Raw genomic sequence first — 23979 nt, forward strand, 5'->3', positions numbered from 1 at the left:
GACTTTACTTATTTACACAGTTGTAAATAAAAGACAATGCAATCAGTTGTTGCAAGACCAAACGCATGACCGTGAAGCCGAATCATATTTTCAAACCTCGCCCCCCGGAGGACTCTTTCTTTCCTGGAGGTATGTTCTCTGAGCTCCTCAATAAGCCGGTACACAGGGAGCCACAGGTGGCCGATATGAATCATAAATTAGTCAGCGTGAATCAATCCAAAATGCCCCCCCGACGTTCCATTCTGGCCCGGCCAACAAAAGGAATACAAAGTGCGCAGTCCAAAGAGGCCACAGGTGTGTGTAGGACCGGTTCAACGGGAACGCAATCAAAGCCAACACGCTCGATAACGTTCACTGCGGCTTTATAGATAATTTTCTCTTTTCAGACACTAATTTGCCGCTGCGGCCGGTTTTTGGACAGCCTTTTTGACTGATGATAAGGGTTTGGGTTTTACAATGGGAGAACCAACAGTGATGCTGGTGTGGAAAAATCACATCTATTCAGCTCAAAAGCATGGAGTGACAATCATCTGCCAAGGCATTAGAGCAAGCCTGCAACGGTATAACAAACAATGATTATTTGAAGCTTGTGTGCAATCGTGAAAACTAGAAATGATATGACTTAACGATTTCTCATAATATGTAAAGTTCACAAACATATACATTGACTGACACTTGATGGAAAGAGAAAGGTGAGCGTCTTGGCATTTGAAACCTTGAAAAAAAAAAAGAGTCCCTTAACAGATGGTATATTCTCAGCATGACAGCAGAAGCCGTGTCGTCTTGATCTAACACTCCTTTCCCCCTACATGTAAAACAGCACAGTGTGTCACCATAGCTTGCTTTAAAACGTAATTACAAAGTCCAAACACTTCGTAGAGTGGCGCCCCTAATTTCCCCAAGGAATTGTCCCATGTTTTTTTTTTTTTTTTTTTAAACATTCTGGGCATTGATTTAAAAAACATGGTGGGTGGAGTAGAAGAATTTATCCGACTTGCTTGAAGCTGTCACCCCTGCTGGGACAATCTGGTTAAAGCGTTTGGGTTGGACTGGATCACTTCAACGCTAATGGTAATATAGCTGGAATGCTAATGAGGCATGTTGTTTGAATGCTAACGAGCGTCAAACACTCGAAGAGAGACAGGAGTCATTTAAGTTTATGGACAATTAATTAGAGTGCCCAAATAAAAGAATTTGCATAGAAGCCGGAGAGGCGGAGTAAGGTAGTTCTCTGCGGTTCTTGGAATAACTTGGGAGGGTAATGGCTTGGGCTTGAACTTTCTCCGGAGTTGAACGTTGCTGAAACATTTCAACAGGACACAATGACACAACATGCTTCGCCGGAGACAGCGGGTGAACTTTGCTGAACATTTGCTGTTCACATGGAAACAACTGTCATACTCAGACCGACAGTACAGCTGCACATTTCAGCAGAGCAGGATGAGTGGCGAACACCCTCACTTCTTAATAATGGATGGATGGGCTTTTCTAATGGGGTTCTGGGTCTCCTGACACAACAAATTATATGGGTCAGTGACATTTTCAGTATTGTTTTTCATAAACATCAATTATTTCCGATAAAATCTATAAATTCAGTCAATCACGAAAAATTGTCATGGGGTTCGACAGCAAGATTATACAGTAAAAATCCCAAATTCTATATCTTTATATCAAAATCACTTCATGCATCATGAAGTAACTCTTGCCCTAGAGGCCATAAGCGCAACTGCTGGTGTTGTAGCATGTTGCAGTTTTTTAACTTATTAATTGTCCATGAGAGTAAATACTACACTGACAGAAAAGGCGAAGGGAGAGAGGGATATTGTACATCCAATTACACAATGGACATAATTGTTTTCACTCAAACTTGGCTGTAAATACTTTTTAAAGTGACGCTAGCCCGCAGTTAGCTTTGCCTGTTAGCCTGTTAGCTTCATCACACCGGTCCAGTGGCAGTCAAGTTGCAATTGTGGTTTTCTGGCCAGAGACACCAGGGGGAGATGAAAGACCTCCCAATCATCTCATTAACACTTGTATTACCCCCAGAGGGACTACGAAAGGATATATTAAGGTAAACAAGTTACTTAGTATTGCTTTAAATACATTTTAGAATACAGTATTTGATGCAACCCATTTTGCAAAGTATGCTATATGCAAAAAAAGAAAAAGCTATTGTTATTTTTAATTATTTTTGACATTACTTCTGAAAAATGTATAACAATCCTGGATCTGAGAGATGAGACCACTTTCTTTAGTCTTTGAGAGTTTTTCTTTTCTTTAATACCATCCACAAATTAGCATTTTTTCCTCTATCCCTACAGTCGCACCACATGACATGACGTCGCGCCACAATATCTCTACAGACTATAGGTACCTAGGGTTGTGATATTAAAACCATCCGGGCCTCCAGCATGTAATATATGGTGCGCAGATCTTTGTGTGCATAGAGCAAAGCCTTGGGAAAATATTTGCTTACACTGAAAAAATATCCAAACAATATGTCTAATATGTCTCTCAAACAAGCACCTCTTTAAATCATTTTCCAAGCGCAAGTCAGCAGGATTTTCCTAGCGGGGGCATAAGGAAGAGCTCTCTCCCTCCCCCATAGACCAGTTTAAGTGAGGAAACGTAGGGGATGAGGTGACGGCTTGTTTAGTGGAGGCAGCCCGGCTAATGCTCACAGAGAGGGGAACAGATGCTCATCATTAAGGGGTGCAATCGCTGCCGCAGTGCTCCTTGTGTCTGGGGAGGGTCTCCGTCTGATTGTCCCGTCTGATGAGCCACGGGGAGATCCGACATCTGAGAGTTGAGTGTGAGGGTCTGATAGTGTGCAAATTAAAAAAAAAAAAAAAAAAAGTGCTGGGAGATTGGCTGTACAAAGTGTGTGCGACAATCCTTCTGTGCACAATACAGTTTGAACTTGCGACTTTTGTGCGCAGCTGTGCGTGGCAAGCGCAGAAGGAAGCCACAGTTTCTCCTGATGCAGGCGCGCTTTGTGGGTGTGCAGCCAGGCTATTTTCCATTCATTACATGGCTGTGGTATTGACGCGGGTGGCACTGGCAGTATTGCATTGTGGGGGTCTCCTGGGCTAGCGATCCGTGCAGCAGGATGCATGCTCTATCCATCACTCTCTTCCAACGGGGAGTAGGAGCGAGAAACTAGACAAAGCTATAGTGCAAGAGGGCAGGGGGTGTATCTACAACCAGGTGATAGATTTACTGTGCAATGATTTCTTTGTTCTGGGGGAAAGTCCAAAGTCTCCCTTAAAAAGGTACCTTAATGCAGGGTTTTTGTCCAAGCAGAATGGCAAATGATGCGATCTGCGCGGCCTCTGCGCCTCACCTCGCACAGACGAGCCAGCGTGAAAGAAATCCATGCAGCGCTCTTCAAAGTAGGTCCGCGTAAATTGTTTTAAAATTCACTGGCTGTGTCGCAAGGGCAGCAGAGTCATACCGCATCCACGTTACTTAGACCGCACCCCTCTCGATTTGTCTTCCAATCCCTCTCGACCGACTACGTTTTTCTTTTATTTCTTAAGCGCACATATTTTTCATTCCAGATGGATGCCCGGGGAGATTGACTTTGCCCATGATCTCTGCGCACAGAGCACAATATATGGTCTCTGGCCACTGGAGCGGTCAGGTCCGAGAGAACTGCACTCCAAACCTAAGGGGCTGGCATTAGCGAGTGGTATTCGGCTACATTTATGTGTGTAACTTGAAAATAAAGGACACTTATTGAGTAACTGCTATGTACAGCAAAGACTGCAATGACAACAAGGAAGTGGCAAGATGTCACAATAATAATTTACTCTCACGGACAATTAATGAGTAAAAAAAACATCCTACAACACCTGCAGTGGCGCTTATGGCCTCTAGGGGCATGAGTTACATAGTACTGCTTTAAAGGTTCACTATTAGTGGGTATTTGACCTTTCAGTGACCCAGTAGCTGTATGGGTGGTGTTGTGACAAGCTTAGTTAGTTAGCTAGTTACCACAAAAGCAAGCTGCTGTAGTGAGAATACACAGAGTAGCTTCTGTGTCTGGTGTCCCGCTGGGCTTTTAATCAATGCCCAGAAAACCGGCTTCCTCCTTCCTCCCCCCTAGGCTCCTCTCGCACCTAAGACAATAGACCAAAAGGTCTGCTCCTTCCACCGACCTCCTATTGCACTACCATCCCAGTCTGTATCCTGCTGTCCTGCTGTGTTGCCTTTACCTATAAAGCTGGGTCAGAGAGCTTGCTCCCCAGAACTTACCATGGACTGACTCTGTGTGTATTTCTCCGCATGCGTAATAAAGCTCATACTTGATAAGACAATACTTCAGCTTTTTCTTTAGATTGAGTAAGAAAATCCACAACAGCGGTTAGCGAAGCGCCTTTACTATTCATCCCGGTGGCGCCTATGATGCTTCAGGATCCATTTTATTTTAAAAAATTTTCGGATTTCTGGTAGGTTTTCGGAATGAAATGTATGCGTAACCATGGAGACGGTTCGATCAGCAGTGAAGAGGTACCAGAAATCCTAAAAACAATTGATCATAGAGCGTCTTAGAGGCCACCGGGATGGTAAATAAAGGTATGATGCTACTACCCAAGCAGCCATCACTGAAAGGTTAAATACACACGAATATTAACTTTTTGTTATAAAAAAAAGTCGCATAGTGCACCTTTAAAACAGTTTTCAACATAAATTCTGATTCAATGATCAAATCTTAAATGTTTATAGGTGTGATGATATATTTATTTTTGGAGGATGTTTGTAGATGTTGTGATTGTGAATAATTCTATATAGAAAATAAAATCTAAACACACTAAGCTTCAAAGCTTTTCACAGAAACAACTGAATTTTAAAATAGAGCGCTCACTACACTTTATGTAACATTATCAAATAAGTTTAACATCATATCATAGAGCCTTGATTAGCATGAAATCCTAGGGTCCAGAACCAGCACCTCTTGAACCACTCCTCCAGAACCACGGGGTGAAGTGGTCGGAGCAAAAAACATAACGTCAGTCCTTTATACCTCAAAGAAGCGCTCTCAGCATGGGGGCCACGGAGCCAATCCAATTAAAATGCATAAATCTCCCATCTACGCCTGCAGCACTGGCCTTTGAGTCATGAAATACAGCCGGCGAGGGGCAGAGAGGGTTGTGGCCTTTAGTGGAGGTTCACTGAAGCTACGAGGGTGGATTTATGAAGTGTAGGGTGATGGGAGGAGCACATATAGGAGATATTCCTGCCAGTAAGAAGAGATGATAGGCCTAATGTCGTCGTACAGTAACTTACGATAGCTTCTCTGTGGGCAGTTGCTATACGGCGGTTAATATATGGGCTTTGAACATATATAAATAGACTTGTCTCCACCAAACCAACCTTGACTGTCCTTTCGCTTCACATTTTCCTCGAGATGGTGTCAGCGCAAGAGATGTTCTTCAAAGACAGTGATGAATGCTAGCCAAATATCACCGCCATCAACGGGTACGAAATGCGGCGGATTTACACTCACTGTCGCTCTTCCGGGAATAGAGGCACTTTCCAGTCGCTTAATGTCTCTCCGGGGCCTGTCTTCAAACACATCCGCTGCCTAAATAACGGCCGCGAGACGGAAGCAACAGAAGGTCTATATTTCTTGAACTTGTACTTGTCCTTTAGCCATATTTAAAAAAGATTTCTTTCTCAATCCAACTACCCTCCGGCGATCTGGGCAAATGGAGGGCTTAAATAAAGGGAAATGGCTCAATAAGGAGCCTTGGGAGGTCAAATGAGCACGGGCCATTCAGGGATCTGCGAAATACACTTTGAACTGGCTCTGATGAAATAGTGGACATAACTAATGTGCAAGCGCGGGCTTCTTGCATCAACAAAGAGGTCGCGCTTTGAAAAGCGGCTTCCAACGCCAACGGGATCACAATTATTACTGTTTCTTGAATAACTGACGACATTTGCCGTAATGACGATTGTAGTGTCTGGCATAATTTGTGTAAAAGACTAATTAGTTGTAACACTGTTCAGATAAGATGAGTCAAAATCAGATACTGCTATTTCTTGAACTACAAAAAGTAATCTAGAGATAAATACACATTTAGTACATTCGTCCTCGATTTGAACAACAAATGTTTTGAGAAACACTGACATATTTCATTAATATAGATTTTTTTATCTAATTTTGAAGGCAATAATATCTTGAATGGTGCACAAAGGCCCCAGGTTTGATCCCCGGCCGGACAGGACCTGTCAGTGTCTGTGTTTACATGTTCTCCCTGTGTCTGTGTAGCTTTCCTCCGGGTGCTCTGGTTTCTCCGACCACTAAGATGTACAAAGATCCTCCTTTCAGCATTACAAAACATTTTATGTAAAGTTGTTTATGTTTACATTTTTGTTGACAATGACAATTAACCCCTTAATCCCTGCCTTAACCCAGTGCATTTTCTCTAGTTCAGCTTTACCCAAATATAAAAGCTTCCCGCCAGGAGTTGACAGCCTAAAGGCCTGTGTAGCACCTTATTTGAAAGCTAAGACCTACAAAACTCATCTAAATTCGCCTTTTTTGTTGGGTTTTTGTCATTTTTTGGTTGCTCTTTTCTTGCATTTTCATCCTCATTTTTCATCTTTTTGCTTTCAGATTAGATTTGGGTAAAACTGGAGAAAATGTGCTCGGTTGAGGTGGGGGTTAAGAGGTTAACCAATTTTTTTGTATGTGTTTATTTGGTCGGGACAGTGCATGTTAATGAACACACATGGGACTCATGCATGTAAACACGCCACACACACACTCTCAAGCACACTCTCATTCACCCTGGCCCATTGTACATGTTTATAGTGGTAGGGGAAACCGAGGAACCCGGAGGAAACCTACGCAGAAACGGGGAGAACATGCAAACTCCACACAGAAAGGCCCTGTCCAGGTGGGAATCGAACCCGGGACCTTCTAGCTGTGAAGCACGAGCAAATTCTACGGCATATTTACTTTTCGTGAAACTTGTAGTGCCCTCATATCCACACTTTTAACAGGATTTGGATATTACCTAGTCTTGGCACTGCTCTCACATCCATTCGAGGGTCAAATGATTGCATTCAGAGAAACCCCCATTCGTCAAATTCCTGACCAGATCCAACGCTTGCCTTTCGATATCAAGCGGAGCAAATCTATTTCCGATACTTTCTGAGCACACTTAATCACCAGACGACCTGTGGCTTAGCACTTGGAGCTCCTCAGGTAAAAATGATCTATCTTCTCTTCAGCAAAGTCACATCAAAGGGCACCCAGCCCTGCTTGCAATCATTTCAATACAAAACAGACCAATAATCTCCCACTCACAGATGCTGATTGCTGGTTTTAATTTGTTTCTACAGCTAAAGGCAACTCCAGTCATGAGCCCTTTTTTCCTTTCAAACTGAGAAAACAAAATCTCGAATCGGGAGACAAGCGACTTCAAATGCCCTTGTCTGAAGTTTTCAAAGGCACTACCTGAGCTGCACTTGTTGACTTCATTCCAAACTCGATTTTCAGACATAATTTATGAGTTTAAAGAAGGACAGAACCTCAAGAAAAATAGGACCCTAAGCTTTAAACATATCTGGCTATTTGCGCATAGTTTATCAAGTGCCTATAAAATGCAAATTGGAAATGATTTGGAAACGGAAATCAAAAATAATTAATCCCGATGCGACGTGTCTTTGGAGTTTTTCCTCTGTTCTGACTTTCTAATAGTGTTGTATGCCATGCTCTGGCGTTCAAAGGTTTCCGAGCAGCAGGGGCATGGGGGGATGCATGTAGGCAGATTCACCTTGTTTCAACCCACAGCAAATATCATCTCGAGGAAATAAATAAACACAACGAAAACAAAAACAGCGGCAAACTTGTAGAAAATGGTGATCGTGTCTGATATGCTGTATGATGAAAGTGCCACAAAAGAAGTGTATTAGATTCAGCCGTTCCCAATGGTTTTGTCTCCAATACTTGAACGTATTTCTCATGACACTGGTGCATTATGGACTGTGGTGTGAATTTTTAATACCGCTGTAGACACGATATATTTTGTATGTGCAGTACAGCTGATTTCGACAGGAGTCAGGAGTCAGGCGCCAGGGGCAGACGGAGATCGCAGCTAACGCTACGCTAAGCTATACACTCAGCGCAGCATAAACACAGACAGTGTGCAGGCCCTACAGGCGCTTCAAAAATAAAATGAAATAAAAATACAATACAACTTTTATTTCAGCTTGCTGCCCATGGGCCTATCCATACTCTCCTGGCTGCTGTAAAATTCCGTGCATACTCCACAAAGGCAGGGCCAGCTGTGCCGAGGGCTTTGTGTCCTGCTCAGTTTTGGCAAAGCAGTTAATCGAAATTTAAAGATGCATTATGGAACTTTTTTTTTATGTGGGGAAAAAAACTTTTTACTACTGAGTTTTCGACCTTTTAGTGACCCAGTGGTTAGCGAGGCGCCTTTACTTTCCATCACAGCGGCCTCTATGATGCTCCAGGATGAATTGTTTTGAGATTTTCTGGTAGGCTTTCACTGCTAACCAGAAAACCTGTAAAACAATTGATCCTGGTGCGTTGTAGAGGCCGCGTGATTGAAAGTAAAGGCGCCATGCAAACCACTGGGTCACTAAAAGATCAATTACGCACAAATATCAAGTTTGTTTTTCAGCATAAAAAGTTCCATGATGCACCTTTAATAAAAATAATGTTGGCTTAAATGGACACATAGGCCAAAGGTTTTGAAGTGTTTTGCCTGGTGTTGTTTTCATTCGAAGTATGTATCAAAGCTGCCTTTACATGTCATAATGCAATAAAATGTGGTACTAATGGCCCATTGGCTACATGTCTGAAGTGGAAGGCCATATACTGGTGATGACTTGTTCCAGCTCAGCATGCGTTCAGCTATGGCAATTAGGACCATTCCTCTGGGCCAGCAAAACGACGTTCAAGGGGTGCGTTTGGCCCACAGGCCATAGTATGGATCCCCAGACCCATTCTGTGATACTGAAGAAAATAAATTATTCTCATTAAAAACAGATCATTTCATCCGCATTAAAGTCCATTTCTGTAAATGTGCATCCCAGCAAACTATCTAATGACATTAATGAGGTGACCTAATGAATCTAACACGAGCACTTGTCTAAACAATTAAAACATGCCTCAAAATATGTACCCGGCTTGTCACTTCTAATGTGTGCTTCGTTTTTTGTTGAATGCCACAATAATGCAAAAGTAAACATGTTCCAACGATGACAATATGGCAGCTTATTAAAATTAAAATATAAAAAATGTACCATGTTACCCTGGCGAGCCTCTGACATCCATGCAGCAAAACATAGCAGCAAGATAAAAGATTTTCTCGCCTTAGTCTTCCAAAGGGGGAAAAAAAGTAATTACTGCTATGACTATTTATGAGTAGTTGTTTACCTTTTCTAAGACACTACAGAGAAATAAACAAGGTTAAAATATAATCGGTTGCAGTGAGGGTAATCACTGCGAACAATGCCGACACGAGTAGAGGTATGTCCTGTTTCCATGGAGACACAAACCGGTCCAGTCAATTTATGTTTTTTTTTTTTTCCCTTCTCCTTCTTCTTTCTGACTTTGTGCACTCCAGCTCTGCCACCATTCACTACTTTCTCATAAACAAAGAGAAGGGCTGTCAAATAAAGAAGGATTTTCCAAATTCCAATTTGACAAGTTCAGGAGTGAGTGAGCGGAAGATAGAAGCGGAGCTGGAAATTCTGCATTCAATGAAAAGTAGACCTTGAATTTCTTTTAATATGGACAAAAAAAAGTAAAATATTGAAAAAGTACTTCACCATCACTGCTAGTTAAAGCCATACTGCGTAAACAGATCACCCAATGAATAGAATAAATAAATGCATGATGCAAGTGGTGAAAAACAATAGCTCATAATTTAGCATAATCGTTTTGCTAAGAGTAAACAGAGACACATCAAGTCAGAGGTGCAGTATATAATGTCCACAGCATCCACAAAGCAAAAAAACAACAAAAAAAACCCACTGTAAGTTCAATCTTAAGAACTAGCTCGACAAAAAAGCGCTTTATTCCCCCTCCTGACACTTAGCCTCTTCAGTGTGAAGGCTGCCATTATCCACTGCCTATTCTACTCTAGCCCCAGCTCTATGCCTTTCCCAGTTCACCGCAGGGCAAAAAAAGAAAAGAAAAAATCACATCGGCAAACCACTCTTAGCAACGGTTTTCCCTAGCCCAACAATACCCCCCTCCCAAAAAAAAAAAAATACAAAAAAAACATCTTTCATTTCACAAATCCAAAAATGTGACTGTTGCATGCTTTCAACAGACTGTACTGAGAATGTCCAATAGAGGAACTTAGCGGTTTTGTGGACTGAGGCCAACTGGGACGTGGATTCCCTCCCTCCCTCCTTCTCTTTCGACTGAGGCTATTGAGAGACAGATGCCATATCAGATAGGGAGAAGTGGTCCGCGCAGTCAGCACCGAGCGCCTCAAACTTCTGCGGAAATAACGACGCCGTCTGCCACCATCTGAGGCACCCACTACTTGTCCAGCAATTCTCGAGCCTTCAATCGCACCATTTGTAACATATTCCCAGCCAATGTCTATCTATTCTGTAATTATCCCTTCACAGAAACAGTTCTGGTTGCCACATTTTAGCTATGTCAATTAGCGACGCATAATATTTCAAGCAACACAAGTACATTTATTGGTGAAAACACACAGGCGCTTGAGAGAGTTTTAATGACTTTTGAAAGCGCAGTATTTGAAACTGAGGCACTGAAAATAACTCCACTGACTCATGGCTCAGAGCTGTAGCTGACCTCAAACTGTTGTAAAAGGCGCTATTGCTGTATATTTAGGGTGGTGTGATGCAGATAAATTCGCAGACACACTGTACCTTGACGTCCACATGTGCCATCAGGACAGCGAAGTTGGTGAGGTGCGTGCACGAGCAGGTGGTGTGGGTTCGGTTGGTGCCCAGGAGTCTGCAGTCCTGTGTAGACCAGAATCCAGTCATGGTCTTCTTCGAGTAACTCCAGAAAGAACAGTTGGGGTTGAAGTTTTCCTCCGATTGCTGTTGGGACGACAAACAAGAATGACTGAAATGTACACAGCTTAGGATGTATATATTTACAGAAAGTAGAAGCAGTAGTAGTCTTGTAGTTGCGGTAGTATCATGTCGTAGAAGATACTTTGGTCATTTTACGTTTTGTTTATCTCTTAACCCTCACTTTAAGAGAGCACAGTTTGACTTGACCCAAATCTAAAAGCTTCTTGAAAAAAAAGTGTCAAAATAGCGACAAAAACTAGATGTGTTCTTCTTCTTCGTGTTCTTCTACTTTGTGTTCTTCTTCTTCGTGTTCTTCTAAATGAGGATGAAAACACAGCAAAACAGGCGACAAAGAAGCAACAAAAACGCAAAACAAAAAGCGTCAAAGAAGTGATGAAAAAGCAACAGCCAAGACAACCAAAAAAGCCGTAATAAAGTGACTAAAACTAAAAAAAAACCTAAAAGACGCAAGTGAGAATGAGAACGCCACAAAACGGGCGACAAAAGCAACAAAAACGGAAAAAATATGATGAAAAACTGAGGCAAAGTCTTAGATCAGTTTTGAAAGTCAATGAGGCTGTAAGCTCCAGTTGAGAAGAGGTTAAAAACATATTGCACTACCATACCTTCGGTAGTTATTGCCCCTCTATTGATAATCAAGTCAACACTGAAAGTAAGCAACATGTTAAGTGTTGTTTACGTGGAGTTTTGAACAAAATTGAACTGATTATTTTTTGACCTTTTATACTCACAAACTACACAGCGGAAACGCAATGTGAGCAAAGTCATTCCACACATTATTTCAGTTCTGTATGCATACTAGCAGGTGGCTTCATAGTTATGCAGCACCAAGCCGCCCCCATGCTACTTTTCAAACACTTTGCCCGTCGACCTTGGTCTTTAACTTCCACTGTTTGACAATGGACCGCCTCGGCGTTTAATGTGCGCTACCTCCGCCGCCTTCCCGCTTGGTCTCCAGCCATTTTATTTAAGGCATCGACACACTATGGACCCAGCGCGGTGACACATAACTGCTGATAAATAGATACATCAAACGCCATTTCTCTTGAGCCCAATTACTTTGTGGCTCGAAAAACAAAAAGGGAGGGGACAGTCACCCGCCTGCTTTGCCTTTGTTGTACACATCTTCCAAGGTTAAGAGCTTCCCCGTACTATAAACAGTAAAAGGAGCTTCAGTTGCTACCATTTCACACTTTGTGTGAGGTAATTAGTCTAATAAGGTTCATCCTCTGTGAATGTAAATTTGCCGCTGAGTGGGTTTACCCTTCACACGCCAAACGTACTGTAAAAAATGCCACGGTGAGGAGATGGGATGACCCTCTGTCCCATTAATGGCTTTAATTGGGCCCATTACGTGGCGAGCCGGGGAAGCGAAACAATAACTTCGAAACGGCGTCATCTTCGGCAGAGGAACAATGATCCAAAACCAAGTGATTAGGGCAAAAAGATTAAACAGAGATGCTGGCGAAAATGGGGCTTTGCAGAGGAGGGCGAAATGTCATTGCAATATATGGGGTATATGCACGTGATAAAACTAAAATGAAATGGTAATAACCGGAGATGCACCAGTCCATGCAGGGACTTAAAGGAAAGTTAAGTCAAGTGTTGACAAGTGTCACCAAACTGATCCAAGGACAAGGACATTCTTTATTGCTCATTACTTCGCAACTGCACTGTGAAAAATAAAGATGCTTAATGATGTCCAAAAAATGTGTCTTAAATACATCAACCACATCCCGAACCACACCAGTATCTGGATCGGGCCAATACTAACACTCAACAGCATCCACAGGTATGTTCTTGTTGTTTTTTTGCCTTGACAATTTTGTGGAATTTACACAAAACCAATACCTAAGGATGAATATCGATGAACAATGAAAATAAAAACGGTATCGGTGTGTTGAAAATTAAGAAATATAATACTATTTGGGGTGACAGTGGTGCAAAAAGTAGAGCGGCTCGAATCCCACAGGTGCACACTGTTGTTGTGTCCTTGGGCAAGACACTCCACCCACCTCGCCTCCAGTGTCTGTGTACACTGGTGTATGAATGAGAAAGTGGATGGGTGAGCGGTTCCTTGATATAAAGTGCTTTGAGTGCCTAAAGCAGGAAGAAAAAGGCACTATATAAATGTGACTATTGTATATCAATTTGGCCCAAAACTTTATGCGAGGGGGCTGACGTTATGCTTTTTCGTATTCCCCAGATAGTGCTTTTCCCCCGACGTGAACCCCGAGTGGAATAAAAACCAGCCTGCTCCTGTATTAAACAACACTCAAGAACCGCACTTTATGAAATAACACTTTAAAGGCCTTGAATGCTTGTCATTTTGAGGCATTTCATTTCCTTCCCTCTCTCCACATTAAACCCTGCATTTAATCCAAATATTATGCTTGCGGTTTGAGAGAATAATAGGCATTATGCTCCAATAAAATTCAAATTAAACGGATATATCCCTTCAGAATCCATAAACCACTCTCGCCTGCAGCCCGCACCACGCTGGGAGCGCCGAGATCAGTTAATTAGAGTTTCTTTAATACCACCTCTGATTGGTTATCGCTTTACCAGAGAGTGGGGAGCGTTTGATTCGATGCAGCAGGCTACCAAAATGTCAATTCCATGCCTAATGTAGTTCAATTAATAGTGGAAGCCAGTCTTGTAAATATTAAATATAAGATTAATTATACAGTGGGCAGCACAAAAAAATATCGATTGAAATTTCTGTGACAATTATTGCGGCAATTATTTTTCACTGTTCACTGTGTACATATAACATTGGCCAGTGACAGGGATTGTTCGTTCAGTCCTGTTTTAAGCTTTAGACACTTATTATTGGAGACTCGACAAAATTCCTTGAATGTCTTAGCGGGGAAAATAAAACAGCGACCATAAAAATGATAATATCATAATATCTACCCTGAATTACAATTCACACTTAAGAAAAGGTGACTCACTGCAATAACGGCGCTGACCTTGCCCCTTGACATTTTCTCGCAGTTTAATTTTGACACTCATGAGCCGCCGTCCTTTTTACCCCCTGTATATCCCCCGGAGTTCTATTTCTGTCTCTTCCTCCCAGGCCTCTTGTACTCCTGAGACCGCGCCGCAATTCTCCCGTGGTTTGGCCGGCATCAATGATAATCGCTGAGGGCAACGTGCGCAGACGAAACTGGGAGATGCACTGAGGTACTGTATAAGGGGGAGGATAGCGGAGCCCTTTGGTATTTGTAAACAACATGGCTGCAGGAGCGTTGAACGGCAATATGTTAAGTAAATTCAGATTCCTTATAAAGAATGTAATATGTAGTATGACTGAGTTGACACATATTGTTTATATATTTATTCCACAATCTTAGCGATAAAACGGTAGAGTAGAAATTGACCTGGGAAGCCTATAGTCCTGTCATTACAGTCATAGCCCAAAGGATTAATTTTAAAAGTGAGCAAAAGTTTCTTCATGCTAGCTGAAACTGAGCCATGGACCGTGGCCTATGTAATTCCCCTCTGATTACTTAGTGTGCTGCAGTCGTCATAACAGATATTATTGTGTGACCAACCAATCAATTTCTAGAAACAAATTACCTGCAGATGTCTGATGGTAAAAATAACAGGGTCCGAGAGGTAGACTTTGTTGGAGTCCTTGTTGATGGCAGCGGTGATGACTGGGGAGTTGACGATGACGGAGTAGTTGGTGGCCATTGCTTCATTGCCCAGCTTCATGCTTGCATTCTCCGTCGACAAGTAGCCTCCTATGTGTTTGTATAAGACGAAGGCGATGCGGATCTCACCTGCGAAATGACAGACCTGTTTAGTTCAACACTCACTGAAAGAGTTTAGTGCAGCACCAAGGTCATAGGTATCAAATATACTCAGCAACAGCAACCAAGAACCAATATAGCTTCTTCTTTTATGTGCGTGATTGCAAAATGTCCCCAAAAGTCTTAACATTTCTCTCTTTTTCTTCACGGCAATCAATCAAAGAAAGATGTCAAAGATTTGCAAGGATTTTATATTACATGACACATGAAGGTGTACATTATTTTACAAAGACAAGCATTTCATATTTGAGGTTAACTGTGTAGAGAAAAACAAGAGCAGGTCAAGAACTGTCCCCTGTGGAACACCAATTCTAATTACAGAAAACACGTCCCAGCAAGGGCCTAAAACTGTGTGAAACATTTGATCAACAGTGTGTTATTCCACACCGAGATCATTCCTTTTGGTGTGCGACACAAACTTTCAATCATTGCTCTGCTTTTAACCAGAACAAGTTGATGTCAAGGATACAAAAAACACTCACAAAGCGAAATAAACAGCCATTTCAATTCATCACCAGCAATTGCAGTTATCACTCCTCCATTGCCGCCGACAAAGAGCCAGGCTTTTTCTTGTGAATAATTTCGTTTTCTCTGCACATTCACACCGCGCTAACCTCCTGCCGCCTCACTTTTGAGCACACATACAAAGGAAAGATCCCTCCCGCCGCGGCCGAGATCACTCACTCAGATGAAAAGAAAACAATCTGGGTGCTACAGTAGTGGATGAGGGTGGAAATATCCGCTGCCCCGGTATAATGATCGTCCCGGGCGCGGCTGGACACAGAGTTAGTCATCCAGCAGAGAGGCAGCGGGCGCAGCGGGAGTCCATTCTGATTTGCATGAGTTGGTAATAAAGTCTAAAAATGGCCTCCTGAATATAGCTATGCCTTGTGTCTTAACTGCCTCGTTTACAGTTTAGAGAAGAGCGCATGAATATATTTTTTATGGCCAGCTTTGTATTCATTGACTGGTGAAAAGATCAAAGTGCTGTTTTATTCAGTTCTACAAAGATATATTGTAGCTACGGTAATTAGAGGCTGTAAATATGTAAATATAGGGGACATACTGTATATACATATATATACAAAAACAATTTTGAGAGAAGCAAAAGGGCTATTTACTTTCCCTGGAACAATAGAATATCATTAACATGTCTAATATTAAAATAAAGCTTCAATTTTTTTTTTTTTTTTATATTTCTGCCTATTTGACATTGTAGTGACCCAGAGGCTGTATGAGTATGTAGCATGACCCCTTGAATTTTGATCACGGTGGTCTCTACAATGCTCCAGGATCAGTTGCTTTGTAGGTTTTCTGGTGAGAGGCTCCGTCAGAAATGAAAACCTTCTAAACAATTGAGCCCGGAGCGTCCTAGAGACCACTGTGACGGAAAGCAAAGGTGCCACGCTGACCACTCACACAGCCGCTGGGTCACGACAAGGTCAAACACACACAAATATCAACTTTTATTTTCACATATAAAGTCGCATAGTGCACCTTTAAAGTGGTACACATTTTTGGCAAAATGGCTTTCTACGAAAAACGGTGCTGCACAGGTGGGCTAGAAATATGTTTATGTTTTTTGCTCGTGACATGTTGTAGAAAGGAATGGACGAGAAAAAAAAAAAGAGTGAATCAAAAACAGCGCCGTGTGGAACTCCAGTGCGGGGAGAAAAAAATAACAGAAAACATTGTACAATACTGGCAAACGTTTTCCAAAGATTTCTCACCATTTCTTCCATGTTGCTTGAGTGTGTTGGCAGAGAGGTGGATAGAATTGCCTTGTCCTCCCGTCTGTGGAAACTTCAGATCAGGCAAATTCCCATCTGTGCTCATCCTCGCAACTTCAAGCTCTGTAAACACACACCAAACCCATGCAAACATGTTTTAATCGATACGTTTGGGATGGAAGCAAACATCTGTGTGTGGGAAAACCCGAATGCAACAAATAACTCCTGAGGTCAGTCGGTCAAATGTGAATCATGCAATTTGCAAACTGTGGAGAAAAACATATTTGCTGGAGATGCTGAAACAACATACTGTCGAATGGAAGAGTGTTTTTTTTGATTAACAATGTACTTCCCTGGAATATAACATATATTATCTTCTATTCAGTTTCAGGGATGCTCAGGAGTTTTCTATTGAAGTGCAAAGAGAGAATAGGAGGCGAACATTACATTTGCCACAGTTCAATATCCCAATGTTGTGCCGCAAGGAAATGTACGGTTCATAGACTCTGGTCATAAAGCAGACGGAATATTAGCAGCAGATAGAAGCCTGGCAGAAATAAAGCCCATTGTAGCAAAGTTATTATGATAAGATACAGTTCAGTCTAATAAAGCAGCTCTAATCTCAAGTAGCCGTGACGTGCATGGATTTTAGGCATCGCTAAATGTCATGTTAACTCCAATGGCATTTATGGAGTTTTCCACTGATTCATTGTGGCCAATAGACTGGAAAATGTCAGTGTATACAAAGAAGATATAGCTCTCATAGTGATTATCGTGGCTATAAATGGATTTACAGCCTCAGAACAACATTTCATTATTCTGCTCACTTCCTTTTTTGTGAAACTCATTCGGAAGAATAATGACCAACAAATCTGATTTCTTGAATGTGATGGGCCAAGGTCAGCTATGCCTGTTGTGAAAATGTCAATAAGAGTAATATTTTAATCCATTTTATAATTCATTTTCAGTGGAAAATGTGATACGGAATACAAAAAATGTGATGCTAGGAGTGTCATGATAACAAAAGTTTGATACAGGCAGGAAAATATCACGAATTACAATATTATTGAAGACGTTTTGACACCACTGAAACTAACTAGCGCTTAAAAATGACAGAAAAGCTATAATAAATAAATAAATAAATATTACTTAAGTATTACATTAGACAAAAGGGGGAAAAAAGGCAAGTTAACGTCTTAGCCCCCGCCTATACCCACATCTAAAAGGTTACAGCCTATAGGCCAGAGCAACCCCTCATTTGAAAGCTAAGACCAACAAAACTCATCTCAACAGATCTTTTTTGTTGCGTTGCTGCTGCATCATCGTCACTTTTTTGGTCATCAATTGTTTCCTTTTGTTGCATTTGTGTCACTTTTCTGTCGCTCCCTTGTCTCATTTTTCATCAATTGTTTCTCCCGTTTGCGTCGCTCTTTTGTTGCATTTTCATCCTCGTTTTTGTCTTATTTTTGTTGCCATTTTGACACTTTTTTCAAGGAGCTTTAAGCTCTGGGTAAAGTCATACTGGAGAAAATGTGCTCAGTTCAGGTGGGAGCTAAGAGTTTAAAATTTTAAAAAGTAAGTATTTTCCTCCCCCTACATGTTCCAGCCGTGTCCTAATGTGTAGAATGAGCTCAGACCTGTAAGTTCACCACAAGTTCCTCTAAAATCCTGCACTGTCACTCAAAAAGTTGTCACTTCGGGTGCAGTCATGCATGTGCTTAATATAGAACCTGCAGTTACGCGTAAGACCTGAGGTGGCAGTAGTGAGTATAAAAATGACCAACTTGCATCTAGTCCCTTTCATGTACAGACAATAAATATTGTATTATTTATGTGTCATTTACTCAATGATAAGTCGATATAGTATAGACACTATATTGTTATTTGCCAGATTTAAGTCCTGATTTGAATTTGGGAAGCGCGACCAGTTTTTCTCCATGCAAAGACGGATGCATACAGTTGCCAAGGTGACTCTTTATGAAATGGTTTCAGTAAAAAGAAACAAAGAAAGAATAAAAAACATCGAAACTCAACTTTATTTTGACTTTTCTGTAATAAACCATCATCGTCCAAGCATCCCCTGCATTGCCATAATATTTAATAATATACTCGGTACGCAGAAATTGGCAGCGCTCTCATCTCGCGACACCTCTGCATCAGGTGTGAGGAAGTGCAACCATCATTAAGCCCCATAAAGCATTCAGCCGATGATCTGATGTCAGCCGGCTATGACACATCAGACTTTGATAAAGGTTAGTGCCAATGAACAGCTCATCCCTTTTCGTATCTGTTCTCATAACAATTCACGCTTTTCCTCTCCAACCCGCCTTTGTGTTGAGACTGTGCTGTCTCTCCATCTGCAAAAGGCCACAGGGTGCTGGCCATACACTCCCATTGAACTTAGCAAAGACAATACCCGGGATAGCTGGCGATTTCCCTAGATCCACGGTTTTCAATAGAGGAAGTGTTTTTTTCTCCCCCCCTTGCTGCTTTTCCCCACGCAGTTGTGTAAAAGAGCTTATGACGGGGCTTTGGGGAATTTCTTTGATGCCGTGGTAGATGTTGGACCTGAAGGCAATACCTTCAAAGCCCTGGTTTAAATAACAAGCTAATCGGCAGGAATCTTTTGGTGAGATTATCACGCCGCGAGTGGAGAGAGAGCGGTTGCACACTTGCGGCAGACAAAGGGAAGATGGTGTGACGTGTAAACACAAACACAGACACAATGGCGGAGGAAATGTCGAGCTTCTGAAAGTAAAGGATCTTATTATCTGCTAGAGGCTAAAGCCGGGATAGAGGAGCGCTCTTCTGGATCAGCCATAACATTATGACCACCAGTGTTGGTCTGTATCGTCTGCACAAAGCATCTGGATTGTCTTTTTGGCTAAGCTGAATAGAAAACCCTTGATGGCAAAGTGACTGTGCATTTTTTTCCCCACACATGTCTAAACCACATTATTGGATTCTTTTGACACCGTTGTTTCATTATGACGTTCTATGGGGAGATAACACTTATCTATAACCTGTTTTCTTATTCGTCCTTCATTATTGCACTTAGTAAGATTTTCACGTTATAGTGAAGAGCAAAGAGGGGAGCGCTAAAATTATATTAAACATTTCAAACTAATGTGTGGGCGTGTATATGTATATAAGGAACAGACCGTAATAAAAGAGGCACTGGGCTGGTCAGGATTTCATTATGCTGTAGGTATTAAGAGCAGACTCAAGACCCACCTTTAGCTTAGCTCTTAGCGGATTTATATATATATATATACAGTATATATATATATATTCATTATTATAATTACCTTATTTTATTACATTTTTGTTTGTTTTATATTTGATGTCTTATCTTATTTGCACTTTTTTAATGTTATTTAATGTTCTGATTTGTAAATATTGTTTTATATTACTTTAGTAATCTCCAGTGTTTCTGGGTGCTGTCCTTGGTTCCTTGGATGGAGGTGTGGTGTCTCTGAGCCCCCTCTTCTGGGCGCCCGGTGACAGTGCCCTGTGGCAGTGCCCTGTGGCAGTGCCCTGTGGCTGTGGCTGATGTGTTGCCCCCGGTGCAGACGGCTCCTCTGATGGTGTTTTCTTACCTGGTTCATCTGTACCCAGACTCAGCCCTACGTCCATTTTCTTATCGCGTTGGGGTGTGTGCCTGTGTGTGTCTATGGGGAGGGGCGTGGGGTGAGTATGAGTTATTATTGTTATTGTTATTGCAGGGGTGGGTGGACATTGTTTTCAATCTGTAAAGCACTTTGCGCAACAATTCTGTATGAAAAGCGCTCTATAAATAAAGTTGACTGAATGATTGACTGAATGAATAGTGGGAATGAAATGTAAACAATCCTAGGAAGTTCATGGTTGTCATGTCCAGGGTGCTTTGCTAAACACACACTGAGCACAGAAATGTTCAGAACGACTTCAGCAGTAGAAGAAGAAATGACCAAAATGAAAAGGATGACTCAAAACTGTGTGAATGGGGAGACTTCTCCAGGTGGATATTTTTTGATGAAGGAACAAACAGATAATGGATAAAAGTGATGTGTCCTTGCATCCATCCTTGCATCTTACATCCCCAAAACCTTCACATACATTTGTGGTTTTACCGCAAACTCCCTCCAAGTCATGTACTTGTGCATTTCCATGCCTTTCAAACATGAAACATCAATCATTAGCCTCTGCAGTGATTACTGGCGTTTAATGGGGCTCCTTGTCCTCATTTAACTGCCCTGCATGGCGTGAGGGATTGCAGGAGCCAACAAAAGCCGACCGGCTGCAAAAAAATAAGCCACGCAAACAGGGGAGATAAGACCCAGTAAACATGTCACCAGCACATAATTAACCAGACTACCACCGCCAGCTGTAAAGAAAAATAAAAAAGCAACTCACTCCGATTGTGCCGCCGCTTGCAGCCGCCATCGCTCCCGTCCCTGTTTCCAAACGAGCTCCTTAATACCCAGATGAATTGTGTGCCAGATACAATAAAATCCATTTTATTAATTCCCGGCTTCCTTTTAAATCAGCAGACCTATATTTTAGGTTGCCATGGCAGCCGAATTCACTCAGGAGTGGGCAATTCATCATAACGTTATTTTTGAACCTAATCTTCTTTTCCCATAGGTTTTGGTTTTAACAGAGCTGATACAAAGCGAAGCATACTGCCAATGAATAAACAATGTGTTTAATCTTGAAGTGTCTCTAGGGGAGGAGGGAAGCGATTTGGGCCTTGTAATTTGTTTTAGCCATCAGAACTACATTATTACATTGTGACAAGAACATCCTCACCTGCAGACAATTTTCCAGTCTGTAACATAACATTTTGAAGCATTTTTTTTTTCATTATTCAGATTTACATAATATTTGACTCTGTGCATAACTTAAAATCACAACAACGCCGCCCAAGAAGTGACTTCCTGTTTCGATCCAGCACGCCAAAATAAAAGCACCATCTTATTCATTAGTTCAACTTCTTTTCTGCCTAACTTTAACAGACCAAACACTTAAAATGTGTGTATTTAATTATATTCTTGTACTGTTGCAAGTACCTGCTGAACTAATCAATGGGACGAGCTGTGTGCTTTTATTTTGGCGTGCCGGATCGAAACAGGAAGTCACTTCTTGGGCAGCATTGTTATGATTTGAACTTATGCACAGAGTCAATTCTCTTAGATTTATGTCAGCATTCTACAGCAGCATTTTTGAATTGACATTGTCTTTCTCTCGTCACCTGCAGTGACTCACCTTAAAGTGATAGTCTGTAAGTTTGCAAAGTGAGGAGACATAGGGTGAAATGTGAAAGTAAACACTTCCGCTCTTGGACCAGAAAGCCCTTCTTAGTTTGCAATATGAGAGCAGGAACAGAATTTTAAAGTAAACGATCCTGATTGGACCTGACTGGCTGGTTCACAGGGAAAGCTCGTCTCATTGGTCAACGCGGGAGGATACTAGACTCTGATTAGCTGCAGAAATCTTGGAAGGAGGGACTTCACAAAAAATTATTTAGGTATATTAATACATACTTCACATCAAAATGCAAAACCAGGTGGTCAATTTTGCACAATTGATAACATTTTTAAAACATTTAGACTTCCAGACTATCACTTTAAAGGGACTATACGGAGTTTAAAATGTTAATATGAAGTATTTTCCTCCCCCTACATGTTCCAGCAACATAATAATGTGGAAAATGAGCTCAGACCTGTTCACCACAACTGCCTCTAAAATCCTGCACTGTCACTCAAAAAGGTGTTAAGCCGGGTCCAAAGTGCCGTCATGCACGAGCTTAATATGGAAACTGCAGTGACGTGGAAGACCTGAGGTGGCAGTAGTGAGCATAGAAATGACCAACTTGCATCGAGTCTCTTTAATCATGCAGCCACGATTTCCCGTCATCTGAATCCCCTGACCACGCCTTAGTAACGGACACCAATATCAACACAATCATTGACAATAATCATCCGTTTACAGCTATCAGTCGTAAGCATCCCCCGTTAAACCTCACCTCCAGCCGAGGAGAAGCCATTAATCCACTGACCTTCACACTGGTTCGTCAGCCCGCAGAGCTGAAGCGTCAATACTGGAGCGCCCAAATCGATATCTCCACTGTGAACTCTGTGACCCCATAAAACAGGCTGGCTCGAGCTGAATGAAACACTTAAAGTACCATAAAAGCAATACGAGCAGGAAAATAGCACAGGAGAAGGGCCAGTATTCGTCATCTGGAGAGGCTAATTGTCTAAATGTCATAATTGATCAAAATGAGGAGACATGCTGAGACGGCAACCTGTTGCTGAGACGCTGCTGTCGGAGGAATGATCATCCAAACTGGTTTACTCGGGCGAAATGAAAGCAAACTCATTAAAAGAGCGCCAGGAAAGCAAGCTCGGCATTTAAGATGCGCAATTTACACAAGGCTGAGCTAATTGTATGGCATCACGGATATATCAAATGGTACAGTTTAATACTTCAACATCAGGCTCTGACAAAATTATATATGGTATTATCCGTGTATTCTTGTTTTTCTTTTAGAGGTAATTAGTCCAATTTACTCTTCATGATTGCCATTCTCTGCTTGTACTTGTAACAAAAGCTTTAGAAAAATTACCGAGAACAAAATTTCTATTGTCTTTCTTTTCAAATAAACGAGCAAACAGTGTTCATCAGGGGTGTAGCGGTAAAATTACGCAGTGGAGGCCATTACATGTGCTTATTAAGTGATACGTTTCAGTTTCGCTTTCCATAGACAGAGCTCGTGTTTGGGATGTTAATGGACAACATTATGCTTGCACTTTTATGGAGACAAAGCCTTTTTTAGCCAGACTATAACCAGGATTTTATAGATTCACTGCAGCCTGGTCAGGAGAAACTATAACAAACTGGAGGAGAAACCTTTACAAACACACACCGATTTCATGTATTTTTGGAGGATGTTGCTGTACAGGTGTGGATTGCCTGCGAGATGACTTAATGTGGCCCCTTGTAAAGCATGAATTTCTGAGTATGTAGGGAAAAAAAAGGAAGTCTCTAGCCCATTCCTGTGCGGAGTTATGGATTTTTCAAGACGTAGCCAGAATGCTCACTCCAGCCACAAGGGGGCAGCTTAAATTTAAAAAAGGAAATAATTCCACACGTGTCCAGCAGAGGGCACTGACATAATAAGAGATCAGAATATAAACAGCATATTAGAACCATGTGGCAAATGGTCAGTCTGCGCCAGGGCGGCTGTGGCTACAATAGTGACTTACCGCCATCAAGCGCGAAGTGAATGAATAAGGACTACTATGTAACACTTTGAGAAACGTGTGACCTCCTAAGCTAATAGAGCTCAGTATTGTGTAATCAAAACCGCTAAGGTTTCT

The 23979-nt window shown here is 41.7% G+C and overlaps 1 protein-coding gene across 10 annotated transcripts in view; it reads right to left on the bottom strand.

The window, feature by feature from the left end:
* LOC306980835 (adhesion G protein-coupled receptor L3) overlaps window positions 1-23979 on the bottom strand; it is a 220246-nt gene that overhangs the window by 36334 nt on the left and 159933 nt on the right. For all 10 annotated transcript variants that reach the window (XM_079580323.1, XM_079580320.1, XM_079580319.1 and 7 more), the window contains exons 11-13: window positions 16616-16738; window positions 14650-14855; window positions 10894-11070 (exon numbers count right to left, since the gene is read on the bottom strand). In XM_079580323.1, coding sequence (XP_079436449.1) covers window positions 10894-11070; window positions 14650-14855; window positions 16616-16738 — 506 coding nt within the window. The remainder of the gene's footprint in view (window positions 1-10893; window positions 11071-14649; window positions 14856-16615; window positions 16739-23979) is intronic.

This window comes from Gobius niger, assembly GCF_951799975.1.
Source record: "Gobius niger genome assembly, chromosome: 21".
In the NCBI taxonomy this organism is placed as follows: Eukaryota; Metazoa; Chordata; class Actinopteri; order Gobiiformes; family Gobiidae; genus Gobius; species Gobius niger.